At 37.6% G+C, this 20,027-nt stretch overlaps 1 protein-coding gene across 1 annotated transcript; it reads right to left on the bottom strand.

Annotated features, from left to right (window-relative positions):
* Positions 1-595: 595 nt before the first annotated feature.
* Positions 596-18,531, bottom strand: LOC140156409 (kelch-like protein 25). The gene is made up of 7 exons (XM_072179360.1): positions 18,406-18,531; positions 12,289-12,485; positions 9,678-10,187; positions 8,188-8,451; positions 6,141-6,579; positions 3,523-3,716; positions 596-1,697 (listed from the first exon to the last, which is right to left on the bottom strand). Exons 1-7 carry the CDS (start codon positions 18,440-18,442, stop codon positions 825-827), a joined length of 2,514 nt encoding a protein of 837 aa, XP_072035461.1. The 5' UTR covers positions 18,443-18,531; the 3' UTR covers positions 596-824.
* Positions 18,532-20,027: the final 1,496 nt, after the last annotated feature.

The following is a 20,027-nucleotide window of genomic DNA, read 5'->3' as shown; positions in this document are numbered from 1 at the left end:
TAACCGAACAATATCCAACACATCGAATGATCATAATCAGATTCAGAATCCGTATCAAATCCAGATTCAAATTCTGAATGAGAATCACTATCTTCCAAACTCTTTAACTAACAACAATATCCAAAACCTCAGAAATTAGAATCATAATCTGATCCAGATTCAGAATCTGCATCAAATCCAGATTCAAAATCTGAATGAGAATCACTATCTTCCAAACTCTTTAAGGTTATTAATTATTTTAAACTGTTGTGATTTGGTAGTTCACAGCATCTTACGAATGGTATTGAGCTTTGGCAAAAATTGCATTGCTCAATTCATAGCGAGCGTGTAGAAGAATTAAAATATCACAGATATACTTTTATAGGTGCTGCGGTTCTTGAGTTGCTTTGTGAAGAGGGCTGAAACAACAACACTTTTGTAAAACGTACATAACTAATTAACAGCAATAAATTAAGCAAGTTTGCAGAGTATACGATTTGTAGAATGAACTTTTGCAAAACATCAAGGTGTTAATTTTCAATAATATATTGATCTAGAAAATGAAAATCAATTTTTAGGTTGCTTCGACCAACAATACCTCGTCTACCCTTAATCAACAACAATATCCAAAACCTCAGAAATCATAATCAAAATCCGATCCAGATTCAGAATCTGCATCAAATCCAGATTCAAAATCTGAATGAGAATCACTATCTTCCAAACTTTTTAATAAACCAAACAATATCCAGCACCTCAGAAATCATAATCACAATCCGATCCAAATTCAGAATCTGCATCAAATCCAGATCCAGAATCTCAATGAGAATCACCGTCTTCCAACCTCTTTAACTAACCAAACAATCCCTAACACCTCTGAAATTAGAATCTGAATCTGATCCTGATCCCAATTCATCGTCTGAATCAGAATCATCACGAAACGGATTACCCCAGAACCCGGTAGCTTCCCTGTTCACACACGCCCCTCCCTTTACACATTCTTCACAGAACACCACCTTCTTATCAAACGTATAACTGGCAACGGTGAGATCCTCAAACAACGCTCCCTTACTTTGCAACTTCTTCCATACACCCATATCAACCTTCTTTTTCTGCCCAGGCTCGATCCTGATCCCTGTGTTGTGAACGCATCCTTTCATGTTGATATACACTTTGTTCTGAATCTGGAAAGCACCCTCACCGGCGGTTGTCGGAATGAGCTTCTGATCTTGTGGCTCGCCAATCTTGACCAATGGAGCAGGACCATTGAAATCAAACTCCAACTTGTGAACTACGGGTTGAAGCTTCTGAAATGACGAGTGATCACCTGAAGACTGACCGGCTGAAGACTGACCGGCTGAAGACTGACTGGCTGAAACCTTGACCGGTGTGTAGACCACTCTGAAGCAGCAATCTCCATCTACAACAAGAGCATTGCGTGGCAGAAGACTCCCAACTTCTCTCTTTTCTCGCGCACATGCTTTTGCACTGTAACCGTTGCAATCATCATCATCTTCATCATTGGTAGATTGATCTTCAGTTTCTTCTGGCTTTCCTTTTGTCGCTTCTGTTTCAGTTTCCATTTTCTCTTCTTCCTTGTCCTTCTTTCCATCATCTTCTTTCTTCTCGGTATCAATAATATCATCTTCTTTCATAAACTTGACGATCTTGTGATGCTCAGTAAGTAGATCAGTCCACTGCTTGGTGGATGGATCATAGATCTATAGGGAACAAGAATAGAAAGTGTATAGAAAAATTATGCATCATTACATAAATTAAGAGACCACAGTCACAACAGGTCCCCAAAATCTGACAAGAAAAACTAACCTTCTAAATACCGTAAAACCCTGTCTACAAGCATATAGTGTGCTTCTGATGAAAGCTACATTAATCCAGTCGCCATTATGGAGTTTGAGCAAATAAATTAGGGATCTAAGCATATAAAAACAAGTATTATTTTAAGACCGATCTATTGTATTGGTATATTAACGCTTGCTTCGAATTAATTGATCTTTTATAAAAAACACTATATATGCTTGTAGACGGGGTTTTACGGTAGATGAGGGAAAGTGCATATTGACCTTTTTTAAAACACACTACCACTTCATAATGTCCTTTACTAGCACCTGGAATGGATGAACTGTCCCAGCTATGAATGAACATCACTTTCCGTATTATTCTCACTGAATTTTAGCTGCAATAAAATCCTTTTTCTGAATGACAACAACCAGTCCTCTGAATTGGCACATATAGGCCTATTTTAAAATATAACTGGTGATGGGAAGTTGAGATAAACCTTATTACATGTACCAGTATTATGATCATTAAACATGACACAGTTGGTTCCTTTTTGACTCAAAAAGTTTCCCTCACTGAATGACTGGAATTTTTACATAAAATTACCTACCAGGAAGGAGTTACCCCAGCGAAAATACTGCGACAAAATTGACTACTTTTGGGCAAAAAATTAACATCATCATTGGTTCATTTGAGCATTAAAAGCTGACATTCATTTGTGTCCTTCACAAGCATGTCATTTAGATTTTGGTAACAATTCATCAGGAAAATGTTGCAATTTAGCTCCCTATCACTATTTTGCCTGGTCCACGGCTGACAGGATCCAGGGGCAAATCAATTTAGGAGAAAATCTGGCATATCCCCCTCCTAAAACTCCCCAAAACATAGGAAATTAAGCTAAAATCAAGAAAAATAATGCCAAAACCAGCCCAATTTCAGCAAATTCTAACCGTACCATCCCCAGACAATCCTGGATTTGCCCCTAGATTATTCCAGTTGAAATCCATACACTTCATTTCAATTGAAATGATCCGACCAGCATGTTCAGGTAGAAAGAAAATGAGTAAGGTATACCAACTTGATGTGTTTCTAAAAGTTTTAACTGACTTTCAGCACAAATATCCAACCAATCTTGGAATTTTCGATGTGTGACACACATTTTTATCAGAAGAAGTCCTAGAAAGAAAAGAGTAAGGTATACCATGTGGGGAATGAAGTAAAATACAGACTATATGTTACATAGGGGGGAACAAAAAACAACCAATGTAATCACTGAAGTAGGTAGCGTTTGATAGTCAAAAATCACAAATTCCAAGGAAAACAGTACAAACATAATACAGAAACAAGTGATGAAAATCACTGGGCAAAACAGCAGACAAACTAAACCAAACAGGCAAAAACAACCGACATTTCAAGCAGATAAACTGCTCTGTGCTCTCTTCAGGAACAGACAACAAAATATATATTTCATCTAGTCTGTACTTTACTTGTTTCCCCACGTCAAGTTGGTATACCGTACCTTGCTCTTTTTCTTTCTAGTTGTTCGTATATTCAAGGTTTTCCCTTGTATGATTGATTGATTCTTGATGTGTTTTGTGTCCTCGTCCGTTAGATTTACCATTACCCACTTTTTCATGTTCAGGTAACCCCATTTGAAATTCACACTCCTTGTTTGGGAGATTAAGGTCATGTCTTCCATAGGGGGTGTATGGATTTCAACTGGAACAGCCTACTGGTTCAATTACCAACCTGTAAGTTATGTTGTGCAGGTGTATCTGAATCAGGCACTGCCTGAGAACCATACACCAGTATCTTGTCTTTGTAGACCGTAGCACAGGCATAGTAGCATGGGACAGGCAGGTCAGCTATCTTCTCCCATTCTTTCTCAACAAAACTGTAGATCTCAACTTCTTTCATTGCCCTGTTTTTACTATCCATTCCACCTAGAAAAAAATTACAAGAAACCGATTATTGGGACAAATGAGATGAAAGTGAAGTGACTTTATATGTGAATGAAGCAGGCCTATTCACTGTTGTAGTGCACGTTAGAATATGACCGTTGCTAGGTCAACTGGATCACACTTTCTTTGTTACGAACCACTGATCGAAATGATCACAACACAAAGCCTATGGCATATCAAAATTCGGAACAGGTGTATGAGCCCAGACTTGGAGCAGTAACAAATGGTTACTAACTTGCACTACGACAGTGAATTGATCACCTGGGGTGGATTTCACTAACATTCATTCCAGCCCAATTGAGCCAACCATGTTGCCATATACCTCTTGGATTTTGCAACTAAGAAGGGGTTCAAAGGGAAAATTCTGGGGCTTTCAAAGTTCACAGCCAATGAAAAACATTTGCTCCAATAATATTATAGTAATCTTGCATTATTTCTTCTTAGTTTCACACAATGATCCAGATTTGCATGGGCAGTTAAAAATATCACAGTTTACATACTGGTATCAATGGGTTAGTGCATGAAGGCCTAAGCTGCATGCAATAGCTGCCCCATAGACATTTGATAAATTTTCTATTCTATATTCTATACATACAACACCTGGCAGCTATAATTGCAGATGCGGTTTTCTTGTACCAACCCCTTTATTATCATGAATGGCTACTTCGGCAATTTGGTTCACTTTTAGTGACATAATTTATGTGGCGATGTGAAGAGTGTGTCTTGCCCCCAGCCCCCCCAACTCAACACAAAAAAACAACCATGAGAGTTACCAAATAGCGTGGAAAAGGGGTAATTTTTTTACCAGTAGTGAGGACCGCAAAATTGGGAAATAGGGGGTATTTAATTTGGACGGTCCACGAAATTTGACCGTGAAATCAGCAAAATAGGGTTTTTTTAATTTGCACTGTCCATGTGTCCACCAAATTTGGATAAAAGGGGTAGGCCTACTTGGGAAAATCCGGTAATTTATGTCAATATTTAGTGTCACTGAAAAGGGGTGTTTGAAATTCTAGTCATTGAAAAGGGGTGTTGGAAATTCTAGTCATTGAAAACCACAAAAAAGGGGCCAAATTTTGTCCTTGATTTTGCATGAAAAAAAAGGGGGGGGGTAAATGTGATGAAATATCATTGCAAAGGGGTCTTTAAAAGATTTGGTAACTCTCATGGTTGCCAACTTTTGTGTTGGGTTGGAGGCCGGGGTCTTGCCAAGCATTTATACACCCTTTGCACGGATCTGCCATCTTGCTACCAAAATGAGATTCTCCCTGCAAATGCATGCGCAAAATGTGCATTTTTGTTTCTTGTGTTTTTCTAGCAATGCAGCAGAAGGCTTTTGCAAAGCGTACAAGGTAATTAAAGCATGCGTTTGACAGGTGCATGCACACACAGCACACATTTTGTGGGTAGAACTTCATTTTGAGATGACTGTGCGATCAAAATTACTTAAAATGCGGTTTATAATAGCTGCTTATGCAATATGCTTTACCACAGGTTTCCTTTTTGGGAACACGACTCCATTGCTTGAAAGTCTAGAAAATTGCGATCCCATTTCACACTTATATTGTGTCACATGTCCAACATTTCCTGGACCCCATTGTGCTAAGACCCCAAAATACAACCCACTGATTGGGAGCACCTCATTAACCATCTCAATCATAAGCACTTGAAACCCATGGAGATTAGACTTACCGACTCTGCCATGTTAAAATAGGGGTAATTTTACAATTCCATGTCCTTGGAATTGTAAAAATAGGAGTAGTTTCAAAGCACCATTTTGTCCCTATTTTGGGGTAAAAAAGGGGGTAAAATTTGATGCAATGTCCTTGTAATTAACTGCAAAAGGGGTATTTCAAACTTTTGGTAACAGTCGTGTGCGTCACCCTCCACAGGGGAGTGACCGCACCGGGGTTTGCATGTTGCTCAGGGCAAAACCGTGTACCTCTGGTTATTTTAGCATACGCTCAGCAAACTGTGTGTGATTGTTTGCATTTATCTGTGTATTGTGCCAATATTGTGTGATAAGTGCTACATGTGCATGCCTTTGTAATGCTTTAAAAAATCATATTTTGATTTTGAGCTATTGCCGATAAATGCCGGTTGTCGGGAGGTACACTAAGGTCTCCAACCATAGCAAACCAATATGGCTGATTTACCATAGCGCTACGCACTGAGCATTTCAGAGTACTACCTGTCGATCTAACATTGCCTCTGATTGGTCAATTACATGATATCTTCATTTTAATCACCAATCAGAATGGAGCTTTGCAAATAATTCACCCCAATTTTTTGTGTGGTAAAATTATTCTAACAATGTTGCCGACTGGTCCAATTGATAATGGAAACTTCTTTTTGGCCAATCGGCAGGTAGTTCTCATTGGGGTAAAACCCAAAACTCATACATACCAATTGCATACAGATAGCCATCCAGATAGGCGGTTGCAAACAGCCTCCTGCTGTGTGTGAGTGGCATCAGCATGGACCATGGGTTGACAACATTAAACGTCACAGCACTTCCTGCCTCGTCAATATTGTAAGATGACACACCAAGGTTACCCTCATAGAAACTATCGGTCGTCCATTTGCCAGAGCATGGGGCAGGAAACCACCTGAACTTCTCCATGTAATGAGGGCGCTTCCTGTAGGTGTTATCGCAACCGCCGACGATATACACCTTGCCTTGGATGGATATTACGGATGCGTCATAGATGGGGAATTCAAGCTTTGGGATTGGATGAAATTCGCACCAGTCTTGCCAGCCAAGCTTGTTTTGAGGGACGTAGGGGTTGAAATAGAGGAGGCGTTGAGTTCCGCCAAAACCGGCTGGTCCAATTCCAATGAGTGTCTGTAATCAAAGAAAAGATGCAGAATAGAAAACAAATGAATTGGGGGGATGCAAACCACTTTTGACAATTGCACTGTCGTACCGTGCACTGCGTAAAAACACTAGACATGGGGTTCTGATCAATTTTGGAATATTAAATCACATTATGAGGCACCGGCTCATGAGTTAAGGTTAGCAACTATTTTAAACTGTTGCGATTTGGTAGTTCACAGCATCTTGCGAATAGTAGTGAAAAAAAAAAAAATTGCATTGATCATTTCATAGCGAGTGTGTAAAAGAATTTAAATATCACAGATATACTTTTGTAGGTCCTGTGGTTCTTGAGTTATGTTGTAAAGAGGGCTGAAACAACAACACTTTGGTAAAACGTACATAACTCATTAACAACAATAAACGAAGCAAGTTTTCAAAGTATATGATTTGTAGAATGAACTTTTGCAAAACATTTAAGTTTTATTTTTCAATAATATATATTGATTTAGATAATAAAAATCAATTTTTTGGCTTCTTCGACCAACAATACCTTGTCTTCCCTTAAACATGCTATGTAGCATGTATATTCTGTCCGCCAATTCAAAAGAGTTTATCAGCTATCTAGGTGCCAATCTGTCATGTCTTTCATAGGTTAATCGAGATGGTGATCATAAGTGAAGATCCTGCCGGAATTGGAGCATTTTTGACCATTTTCCAGCCGGAATATTATGTCTTCCATAGGCACATCATGGCCTTTCACAATCCCCACTCTTGTTTTTTCGTTAATTTTAGCAGCCGGAATTTCACCTAATCTCAATGTCTTCCATACCCTCCAGCCGGAATCTTTGTTAAAAATGACTGCTGGAATTCTAGACACATCTAAATTCCAGCTGGAATTGTATTTTTTTTTAAATGTGCGGAATACATCTGGAATAGCCCAATGATAAAAGCTACCTTGATATGTAGTGACATAACAAAAGATAGAAAAACAACTTCCTACTCTATCTATCTGTCTGACACACCCCCACCCCATCTCTCTCTCCCTCTCTCTTTCTTTCTCACCCCTCCCCATCCACACATGCACAACCGAAGACAAAGAGGATTAATTTTTATTACATAGGCCTAGGCCTATATAAACCCTGGGGGTAATCAAGTGTGGTTTGGGTAGGGTTGTGCCGCTGAGAATTTTAATTTTAAAGTGGACCCATTTTTGTTTTCAAGAAATTTGGGTTATGTTGAATCCAACGGACAAGAACTTAGTACAAATGACCATATGGGGATGTGCTGGAATATTTGTAAAAATTTGTTCAATTTGGCTGAAAATTTTTTAATTTTGGTATATCGATGTGTCCAAATTTCTTGAAAATTGCCCCGGCTGTTTGGAACTCGCTTCCAAACAGCCTCCATCTACTACATTAAACACTCAGTTCAAAAAGCAACTTAAAACTCATCTTTTTCTTCGTGCTTTTCCGGATTCACATATGTAACTTGTTTGTCTTTATTGTTTGTGCGCCTTGAGTTCTTTTGAAGATTGCGCGCCTACTAAGAACCCTCCATTATTATTATTATTATTATATAGATGGGTGCCCGTTCAAATTCTCAGCGGCACACCCCTACCATGATAAACCTACTAACATTGACAATCATCTCCTTCCTAGCAGCAAACCATTCTGGGTGTGTCAGATCAAGTGGTATAGTAACATCATCCTTGGTATCCATAAGCTTCAGTACAGCTTCTATGAGCTCCTTGCATCCTGGTAATCCTACAGTCTCAGAGAGTAGAGTTGTGAGACGTTCTCGAGACAACACACCAAGGTGGATTTTCTGCAGTAGTTGCTTGGCATATTCTTGTTGCTTGTCTGGGTTGTGCTTGAGCCATGCCAATGCCAAATCAACAACCTATGGGTAAAAATGGGCAATTCAATTTGAAATCCACACTACCCCTATGGAAGATTTTGGAAACATGTTCCACACAGGGAGTTTTAAATGGAATTACCACATTAGGCAGTTACATTTGAATTTCATCCACCCTCTGAGAAAGCTTCAACCTGAATCTTCCACAGAGGGAGGGTGCATTTCAAATGGATCTGCCTAATGTGCTACTTCTATTTGAAATACATACTCCCTCTGAAGAACATATTTCCAAAATCTTCCACGGGGATAGTGTTGATTTCAAATGGAATAGCCAAATGCAGGAAAAAGAAGAGGGAAACAAGCTCAACAATGATGGCCATAAAATGAATGTTGACAAAGGCTGTGCTTGCTGTGTCTGCGTGTAAGAATTTGAATCTAAACATATATAATTATCATGCCATCTCTCAGGGAAAGGTAAAGAGGACAAATCTGTGTTCACAGTCCGGAATGCCCATTTCTCTTTCAAAGTGACTTGGGCTGGACTCCTCCATTATATTCTTGCTACGGGGATCGCTACACCTCCTCCATAGCAAGTCTGTTACCTTCCCGGCATTGAATAAAGCTGGTACCCATTGGAACACCTGGGTGGGGATATGCAATAAGGGTGAAGGGCCATGCTTAAGTACCCAACACATTGATGCCATAGGGATTCAAACCCATGACCTCATGCTAACTTGCGATTATGAGTCGTAGACCATTTTGCCACCGTGTCAATAATGTGATTTTTGGTCAAAATGTGATTTTTGGTCAAAATGTAATTTTAGTCAAAAATGTGATTTTTGGTCAAAATGTGATTTTTGGTCAAAAATTGTAGCAAACAAAATTTTTGGGAAAAGTCTATCCAACACAGTCCAAGTGTTGATTATATTGGACTCTTCAACTCTGTATAGGAAGGAAGATTCTGAGAACATAATAATGGCCATAGCCCGTATCGCGTAGCAAAATGCTACTCAATTTTGATCACTTTGCTGCACAATTTTAGAAATGTGTAGCAATTTTATGCATAGAATTACATGTATACAGAGTAGAGTGTGCAAATGTAACAAAAATCAAGTAGTGCAAGCTGATCACGCTACGCATAAAAAATATCTTACGTCCAACGCTGCCCAACAGATAACTGAAGACAAAATTTATCTATGGTGTGCAGTGAGCCTAATGACTCCGCAATATATACATTTTTCCTGTAATGAAAAACTTGGGTTCAAACTAACCTTAATTTCTTCATCTCGTTTTGCAAGATCATCTATAGCAAGTAGAGCTACCATCCCATCACCAGACACACGTCTCAAGAAGTCACCATCACTTATCCATTTGTCCAGTGGCTCCTTAAGAAGATACTTGCATGTGTCTGTTACAAGCAGATGCAGATTCTCTGAACTGGCAGAATCATCGTGAGGCTTCAGGAGTTTCTGACCTTGCGTTATAATCTCAGCAACGATCCGGACTGGTACTACCTTATGCTCGCTCTTGAAAAGGATTCGGAAATAGTGTCCGTAGACGTCCAAAGCTTCGTGAAATTCAAGTGCAACGACAGCAGTGATGAAGAAGTCAAGGAAGCTTGCATCTGGGTAGAGTGGGAGGAGTCCAGTGTAGGCAAAGTCTATCACTTGATCCAAGGTAGAAGCTTGGCAGTCTGCTGGGAGTTTGTTGATTGCATTCAAATCAAACTCGGTTGTTATGGACTGCTTTGGCATCCAGGATATGTCCATGAAGCGTGGCTCCTGATGTAAACAAGAAAAGAAATGATGGAATAGTTGGTATGATATGCTGAAGAAAATAATCATGTCAAAAACGAGTTCCCCTAATATATGGTAAATTCAGCTATAGGCCTACAGCGAGGCAAAATTGGGATAATTTCCAAAAATGATTTTACAGCACATCCCCGTATGGTCATTTATTCCGAGTACCCCACTGCCTTAACAACAACACAGTGGAGACACATTAGATACTAGCTATTTCATCAATACCAATATCAGCAGTAGATAGCTATTTCATCAATACCAATATCAGCAGTAGATAGCTACTTCATCAATACCAATATCAGCAGTAGATAGCTATTTCATCAACACCAATATCAGCAGTAGATAGCTATTTCATCAATACCAATATCATCAGTAGATAGCTACTTCATCAATACCGATATCATCAGTAGATAGCTACTTCATCAATACTGGTATCAGCAGTAGAGATCTACTTCATCAATACCAATGTCAGCAGTTGACAGCTACTTCATCAATACCAATATCAGCAGTAGATAGCTACTTCATCAATACCAATATCAACAGTAGATAGCTATTTCATCAATACCAATATCAGCAGTAGGTAGATATTTCATCAATATCAGCAGAAGATAGTTATTTCTTCAATACCAATGTCAGCAGTTGATAGCTACTTCATCAATACCAATATCAGCAGTAGATAGCTACTTCATCAATACCGATATCAGCAGTAGATAGCTACTTCATCTATACCAATATCAGCAGTAGATGGCTACTTCATCAATACCGATATCAGCAGTAGAGAGCTACTTCATCAATACCGGTATCAGCAGAAGATAACTACTTCATCAATACCAATATCAGCAGTTGATAACTACTTCATCAATACCGGAATCAACAGAAGATAGCTACTTCATCAATACCAATATCATCAGTAGATAGCTACTTCATCAATAATGATATCAGCAGTAGAGAGCTACTTCATCAATACCAGTATCAGCAGTAGATAGCTACTTCATCAATACCAATATCAGCAGCAGATAGCTACTTCATCAATACCGGTATCAGCAGTAGATAGCTACTTCATCAATACCAATATCAACAGTAGATAGCTATTTCATCAATACCAATATCAGCAGTAGGTAGATATTTCATCAATATCAGCAGAAGATAGTTATTTCTTCAATACCAATGTCAGCAGTTGATAGCTACTTCATCAATACCAATATCAGCAGTAGATAGCTACTTCATCAATACCGATATCAGCAGTAGATAGCTACTTCATCTATACCGATATCAGCAGTAGATGGCTACTTCATCAATACCGATATCAGCAGTAGAGAGCTACTTCATCAATACCGGTATCAGCAGAAGATAACTACTTCATCAATACCAATATCAGCAGTTGATAGCTACTTCATCAATACCGGACATAGACATAAGACATTAGATATTTTTATTTTCCCATAATTCACATGAAATCACACAAGTATAAATTTAAAAAAACAAAGGCAATATCAAACAATCAACAGAAGTCAACCGGAATCAACAGAAGATAGCTACTTCATCAATACCAATATCATCAGTAGATAGCTACTTCATCAATAATGATATCAGCAGTAGAGAGCTACTTCATCAATACCAGTATCAGCAGTAGATAGCTACTTCATCAATACCAATATCAGCAGCAGATAGCTACTTCATCAATACCGGTATCAGCAGTAGATAACTACTTCATCAATACCGATAGCTACTAGATTGCTACTACCGAAGCAGAAGACTGGGGATAGCAAGCTCCGAGTGTGGATGTTGGCAGGCCAATGATTTTGTGCCTATGTGTGTTCGGATGATTGCAGAATAGCATCATGTGGGATACTTGCGCTTGCACATTGTGCTGTAGCCTTTTCTAGCCCCTGTATGGGTCATGAGTGTCAATCCTAGGGGACAGTTGGGACATGTCCACCCTTTCAGCAAAATGAGCTGTTTTTTGTTCTTTTTAGCCACTATTTGACAATTCAAGCTGATTGCCCCCCCACATTTCAAGCCACATTGGCAGTAATGGTATGGGTTAGGGTTAGTAGTAATAGTCTCCCAAAAATCTTACATTTTCAAACAGCTCACTGGCTTCCCTCATCACTGCTTTGTGAGCCTTGAATGAGTTACCATTAAACTTGAGTATAACATCAGCTTTTCCATCGTTTCTTATGGTGTCTGAAACAGGTCCAACAAACTGTGTAGCATCTTCTAAACTGGTTCCACAATTGGATTTCACCTTCATTTGTTTGACTTCCATAGGTTTGTCTGGAGAAAAGAGTGAAGTACAAAATTATTAGTTGTAGGCTGAAATGCTGGTCCAGAACAAACATAACTTAAATCTGACAATTTTGATTGGGAAAGGAGAATACTATATTATAATAAGGAATTTTTTTGAATTTTGACCAATTTCACCCAAAATATTTGAAATTTGGGCCAAAATAGGGCTTTTTTATGATTTTTTTTGAAAAATCAGCATTTTTTGACCATTTTGGTGCAAATTACTCAAATTTGGTCGAAATTCAAAAAAATGGAAAAAAGGGTCCTAGATATTTTGATCTAGTTTTTAAAAGTTAATAAAAAAAACATTTTTGGCCCAAGAATTTTTTGTTACGATGCACGAAAAAGAAGTGGGCCAAAAAACGTTATTTTTGGATTTTGGGCTAAAAATGTCATTTTGGCCCAAATTTGACCTCACAGATGAATTTATCAAGTCTTTGCCATTCTAAATATAATTTTACATACTTTAGACCAACAATTTAGAATTATGAGGCCCGAAAGTTTCCATAATTTCAGGGTTCAGACCAACCTTAAGGGAGTAGTCATTATTTACGCTGGGGGAATGGGGATTTTAGAGGGAATGCAAATTCAGATGCATTTGTATGGGGCGTCAACTTTTTCAATACTGCTCTTTTGCTTGTTTTGTGCCACATTTTTTTTTTCAATTCAGAAATACATAATAACAATTTTAATGATTGACTTATCTGATTGGATAGCAATGTTTGCACAGTATTTTATGTGGTACATGAGACAGAGTTCGGTTTTTGCCGGCAAAAACCTGTTTTTGCCGGCAAGGGTGGCAAAAACTGGCAAACACCTGTTCTTGCCAGTTTTTGCCTGGTTTAAACCGGCAAAAATGGCAAAAACTGGTCAAAACTCGCTTATAGTCACTCAAATATTATAAAGTAACACAGAAAGCTCATAAACAGTAACACAAAACTTTTAATGAATCATTCAACATATTTTTTTGTCTCATCAAGTTCTTAAAATGAAAAAGTTTTTAATTTGATTTGACACATTTCGGTTAAATGCACTTGAGCAATAAAACGCATGCCTTTATAATTTCTTTTAATGGTACTTATAATTACAAAACCTGGTCTTGTTACGTTCAGGAAATTATTTTTGTAACTTAATAATTTGTTTTGAGATGAAAAAATGAACTATTGATCACTTTTTAGTTTTTGCCATTTTTGCCGGCAAAAACTGTTTTTGCCAAGCGGTTAAAACCACGGTTAAAACCGCGGTTTTTTCCACTTGCGGCAAAAACCTGCGAACCCTGACATGAGAGCACATCAGATTATCAAATTGCATTCTGATTACGAGGAATGTCCTTCTGATATCAAATAATTGAGATTTTTTTTTTTTAAATTCATGATATAATTTTATTGGCAAATTATTAAAAATTTAATATTTTTTTTATTTTTGATACTAACAGTCCTCAAAGTTAACTTTATGAATCTAATGGAATGTACTTAAAGTGTATGCAAGCTGGGAGGAAAAGCTGTCCATCATTTGAAAATTTTGACCTTCGTATTAAAGATACACATTTTTTCCCAAAAAATTTTTAAGTCTATTTGGGGAAAAAAAGTATAGATAGGACTTGGCATTTTATAATGTTGTATGGATTGTATCATATCTCTGTATGATAAAACAGGAATTAAAAAATTATTATAGCAACAACAAAAATGGCAGCGTCCATGAAACATGAAAAAGAAATGCGCTACCCTGATCGCTGTCCAAAGCAGATATTGCAGAGCTAATTCTGAACTTGAACTAGGATGCTCTATTTCAAAACACCAAAAATACAATTCGTAAAGCTGCTGCTTAAGACAAAGTACCTTATTTCTTATCATAAATAACAAACCGCTTGTCTTGAGTCACTGAAATTCCAGTATAGTAACTGGATTCCTTGCCCCTATAATATACATAACTTTTGTTACCACTGTGTTATTAGATTTGAGAAAAATAGACACAAATTTATCGAGGGGTGTAGTACCCCCTTAACCATGTTTGTAGCCCATATGGATGCAAAGATATGATCAATGAACGCGCACACACAAAATCTTTATTTCCCATAGACTTTGCATATACCGCCACCGCCTCAACAACCACCGCCTCAACAACCACCTCGGCCATTCTGAACTCAAAGAACTATAACTCCACTATCTTAGCTGATAAACAATTCTCCTTTGGAGGTCTGTTAGGGCACTCATTTAGCTACAAAATGACACCACACACACTACAATACCATTTGTTTAAGCAGAGATACCGTATTTAAATCAAATAGTCGCCCCCCCTCAAATAAACGCCCACCACCACTTTTTTTTCAACCAAGATGTTTCAAAAATTCAGATATTTCCATGCTATCTTGTGTATAGTAAGCTTACCACTTGAGTAGCTCACATGGTTGATAATAGCAGCAATAAATGGCGAAAATCTGCATCGGCAACCCGGAACTTGAACCAAAAGTCAGTGTCAAAAGTTAATAGTTCGTCATTTTAGCGCGACTTTTAAGCTTACCGGTACCTAATGATTTTAACGGGAATTGTCGTGCTAAAAATGACCTCTAATACACGCCCCCCCTTGGGAAAATGTAACGCCCCCGGGGGCGTTTATTTAACGAAATACGGTATAACAATTTGTCCCAAACCGGGCCCAAACACAATACATATAATTTTACATAGAAAGTTAAAAGAACAGATTTTTCAAGGAAACCTGTATATAAATATGTTGTCTATATACTCACTTGACCCAAATATATGATTTATTTTTGTGATGAGATAATCGCACATGGAATTTTAGAGGGATTTTGATAGCGGTTCCACATAGAAAAGCTGCTCTATCATGCTGTTTTGTTTTTTAATTGATGCATTAAAAGCTGGCTGAATATTTTTGATGAAAGTCAACCTCTGACAAGATGTAACTTTGCTACAGTTTTGGGCTTTAATTTGATACGGTAGGGTAGGACTACCAATTATCGGACACTTAAGCAATTTGCTCAATATTTAAAAAACTGAAGAATATTTTCCCAACTATAGAACATCCACGTAATGACCAAAGACAGCCCTAAATGTAACATAAAATTTGAATTGATGAGACAAGCCATTATAGATATATGGATTGAAAACCACATTGAGGCATCTTGCCAGTTATCGGACGCCTATGCCAGTTATCGGACACTACGCAGCCAGTTACCGGACACCCGCATAAAACTAACGGCACACATCTATTTTTTCAACTCAACCAAATGCAGTTAAGCTTGTGTCTATTCCTTCATGATTGTGGGTTATATTTGGACATTGTCTGATACTTCACGGTGGCATTTTCCCCACCGCAAACTACATTTAGGTATAATGTAGGCCTATAAATTGTAGGCGTATCAACTATTTTAATCATAACATTATAATATAACTTAAACTTAACATCAAACCCTATTTGCGTTCTCAACTAAGCTAAAATAAACTAAAATACACCTAACATAGTGCAACATGTTAATTGACATACAGCGCCGGCTGGCTGGTAACTGTTTATATATGAAGGCCAGAGGGTGTCCGGTAATTGGGCATGCGCAGATTTTACAAGCCAATTATCGGACACTTCATTCAGCCGAAGCGTTGTTAGCAACCGGTCATGTCAGATGTTGCTGCAGAAACTACACAGTTTTACAAACATAATAATAAAAATATATCAGTTTTAGTAAATTATGAAAAGCTCAAGACCCACACAAATTGGTCATGCCGAATTACGCTACCTCATAAGTAACATGTTTTTAATAATAAAGAGGCATACTCAGTCCATTCTCGTCAGATTTTGCGAAATAATAATAACGGAACCAGCTGCAAGGCAGCCATTTAAATGCAGTAAGTATCCGTTCTTTCATTTGATGCGATATAAATTCACGTTGACTTGAAGAAACAACTCCACATGGTCCAAACCATGTAATCGTCCGATAACTGGCATTGTCCGATAATTGGTAGTCCTACCCTATGTAAAATGATGTGGTTTGATGGCAAATTTGAATTCACCTTTCAATCATACCTAATAAGGGGTGGTGCAATAATTATGTGTTCCCCGGGGTGGTGAATTATAGGGGGGCAAAGATTTGTTAGCATAGCTATTTTGGGCACCGTTTCTATTGAGGCCCTTCGCACTTGATTATTAGTTTCCTGTTTACCGCCAGCGTCCAAAATTGAAAATCTCAAAATAATTAATTATTTTATTTTTATTTCTAATTTTCTCCTTTAAAATAACTTTCAACTACTTCTACTTGCCATTTTCTGACTTTAATAATATCAACAATAATGTTGAATGAACAAAGAGTACAACTCCACCTTCACTTATTTATAAAATTAAATATTTGAACATTGTGAATTAATTAAACGCCCGCTCTAGTCAAAACGAGTCAATAGTTGCTTGTAAAAGTTCAAACTAAATAAAGAAAATAAAAGATAATTAATAATTAAAAGTCACCTCGTCCCTTTTTCAAAATCTTAAACAGGAAACTAATAATCAAGTGCGAGGGCCTTACGACCTAAAAAGGTGTAACCTGTAGGAAAACGTTAGGAACACGTTCAAATATATGCAAAATTTCCTGCTCACGCTCACTGCACTCGCATTATATGATAAGACAATTTAAGGTTTCAAATTCAGGGGGGAAAAGATTTTTTGGCACATCAAAAGGGGGGCAAGGTTTTTTGGCACGTCAAAAGGGGGAGGGCAAAGATTTTTTGGCTCGGCCAGGGGGGGGGGCATGCGATTTGTCTTGTCTTGTACTGTAGGATACTATCCAACTCCCCTTGTGAAGGGGTAAAGATAATTATTGCACCACCCCTATTTTTTAGGGTTTTTAACATCATGATCAATCGGATCATGAGTCCATGTCATGAGTCCATGAGTCAGACAATACACCACATTTCGCCATAATTCATTCTAGAAACGCTTGCTGTTAGAATAAGAAAAATTTTAATGCTAAATTATTGCACATTCTAGGGAAGCGTGGTTACTGTTTTGAAATAACCGAGTGAGAGGGTTTTCAAGAAAATATTTTTCCTGTCAAAACTGAAGCATCCTCTGTATAAAAGAAAATATGAATATTAACTGCACATCATATATAACTATTCGTGATACCCAATTGTGGCATATTTGAGGTCGTTTATGAGGCAGAGAATTTTATTTCAATTTTATATACGCCAAAATATTTTTTAATTGAGCAAGAATAAGGATAGAAAAAACGTTAAAAATTCTATGTATAAATAACATTAGACCCGCAAAAGATTACTGTTTCGCTTTTTATGGTATTCTAATCTTTTATTTCCGAAGAAACATTTGGGGTCTAAAATGGATTTTTATGTAATTGATAAAAACATCGAACGTGTATACAAGAAAAATGGTAGGTTCCTCTATAGTATTTTACTGACCATGCTAATGTACTGACACCGTGCGAGCACATGTCAAAATCGATATAATGTATTGTCCATATAGACGCGCATTTATCATTTATTATTGTCGGATTAACACCAATTGAGCGCTATTAATACACATTAATGTTTTTAGGCAAATAAAATTCCAAAATATGGTACGTTTTCTGCTTTTGCTTGTCACGTGGTAGGCCTATATTGAAGTTGCGATTATATCTTCAAATAAGTTTCAAATGGATTCAATCAAGACAAGTGGACGAGTGGTCTAAGGCGCTAGGCTCATAGAGCATATCCAAAGCGGCGTGGTGGCGCCGTGAGTTCGAACCCCGCCTCTGCCAAACTTTAATAGAAGTAATATTAAAATTTAATTTTTTTTTAAATTTCATATTGGGGAAATGTGACTGGGAGAATTTATGTATATGGCGTGGAGTGGTGTGGTCAGACAAGAACCCGGGACAAGAATTGATTAGCTTTCTCCACACGAAACTTACTGAGCTCAAGAGTTTTCTCTGTATTCCACTTAAACATGTTGAATGGGTTTCAGTGCAGACTTCTTGATGCAAATACTGTAAAAATACTGTATAAAATACCGGGATAAAGTTAAATCTTCCCGCAGCTGTCTGCCACAAAAAATTTCGAAATGTGACTAAATGTAGCCCGTGTGCTATAAAGCGCCCTCTGAAATAGTTTTTGTGCATTTGACAGTTGAACAATCTCCGCCAAAATTCACTAAATCCTGTCGATTGCTAAAAAAAGTGTGAAAAATGGCCTTCTTCTATGGAAGATTATATGGTAATGAACTGCGGGAATTTAATAGTGCGTGTATGTGTGAGGGGGCAAAGTCAAATGCTCGTCCCCATTTGTAACTTTGATGTCCCATTTTTACTTGACTCGTTTTAAGCCGTTTCCATTTTCATCCCTGATTTTTTTGGACGTCACTGCCTGCATTCATTGCATTCGTTTGATTGATTGATTGATTGATTATAACGTTGATTGATTTATTGGCTGAATGAGCGAGTAGGCTATTCTGGTATTGGTATTGGTGAAGTAGGCCTATAGCTATCTACTGCTGATTGGTATTGATAAAGTATACCGGTAGCTATCTACTATACAACGTTGATATTGGTATTGATGAAGTAGCTATCTTCTGTTTATTTTAGCATTGATGAAGTTTACTGCACTGTTGATATTGGTATTGATGAAAGAGCTATCTTCTGCTGATATTGGTGTTGATGAAGTAGTAGGGTAAGTGTAGGCCTAGGTAATTGGAGACAGTAGGGAATAGGAGACCATAAAAAGCTAAAAGCAGACCTCACTGGCTGCACTGGTTTTGTATTCTCTTCATGAACTTCTACTCTATTTGGTAACAAAATGGTGACCATAAATTTATTGATTAATGAGATCCAAGGTCAAAGGTCTCTTATTACCTACACGTGTTTGTAAGGAGAGACCTTTGATGATGACGTCATTAATCCTCATTATCTCATTAATCAATTATATATTTACCGTTTTGTTACCAAATATAGAAGTTCCTGAAGAGAATACAAAACCTTTTAAGTGTGTGTCATTGTCCATGTTTATGTAAATTATGCTAATGAGCTTAAGGGTCTCCAATTCCCTACCTCTCCCCTATAGCTATCTACTACACTGTTGATATTGGTATTGATGAAGAAGCCATCTTCTGCTGATATTGGTATTGATGAAGTACTATCTTCTGCTGATATTGGTGCTGATGAAGTAGCTATCTACTGCTGATATTGGTATTGATGAAGTAGTTATCTACTGCTGATATTGGTATTGATGAAGTAGCTATCTTCTGCTGATATCGGTATTGATGAAGTAGCTATCTTCTGCTGATATTGGTATTGATGAAGTAGCTATCTACTGCTGATATTTGTATTGATGAAGTATAGCTATCTACTGCACTGTTGATATTGGTATTGATGAAGTAGCTATTTACTGTTGATATTGGTATTGATGAAGTAGCTATCTACTGCTGATATTTGTATTGATGAAGTATAGCTATCTACTACACTGTTGATATTGGTATTGATGAAGTATAGCTATCTACTGCACTGTTGATATTGGTATTGATGAAGTAGCTATTTACTGT

Source organism: Amphiura filiformis, chromosome 7 (genome assembly GCF_039555335.1).
Source record: "Amphiura filiformis chromosome 7, Afil_fr2py, whole genome shotgun sequence".
NCBI classification, from domain to species: Eukaryota; Metazoa; Echinodermata; class Ophiuroidea; order Amphilepidida; family Amphiuridae; genus Amphiura; species Amphiura filiformis.
The sequence above is the reverse complement of the archived record's forward strand: the minus strand, read 5'-3'. Positions and strand labels throughout refer to the sequence as shown.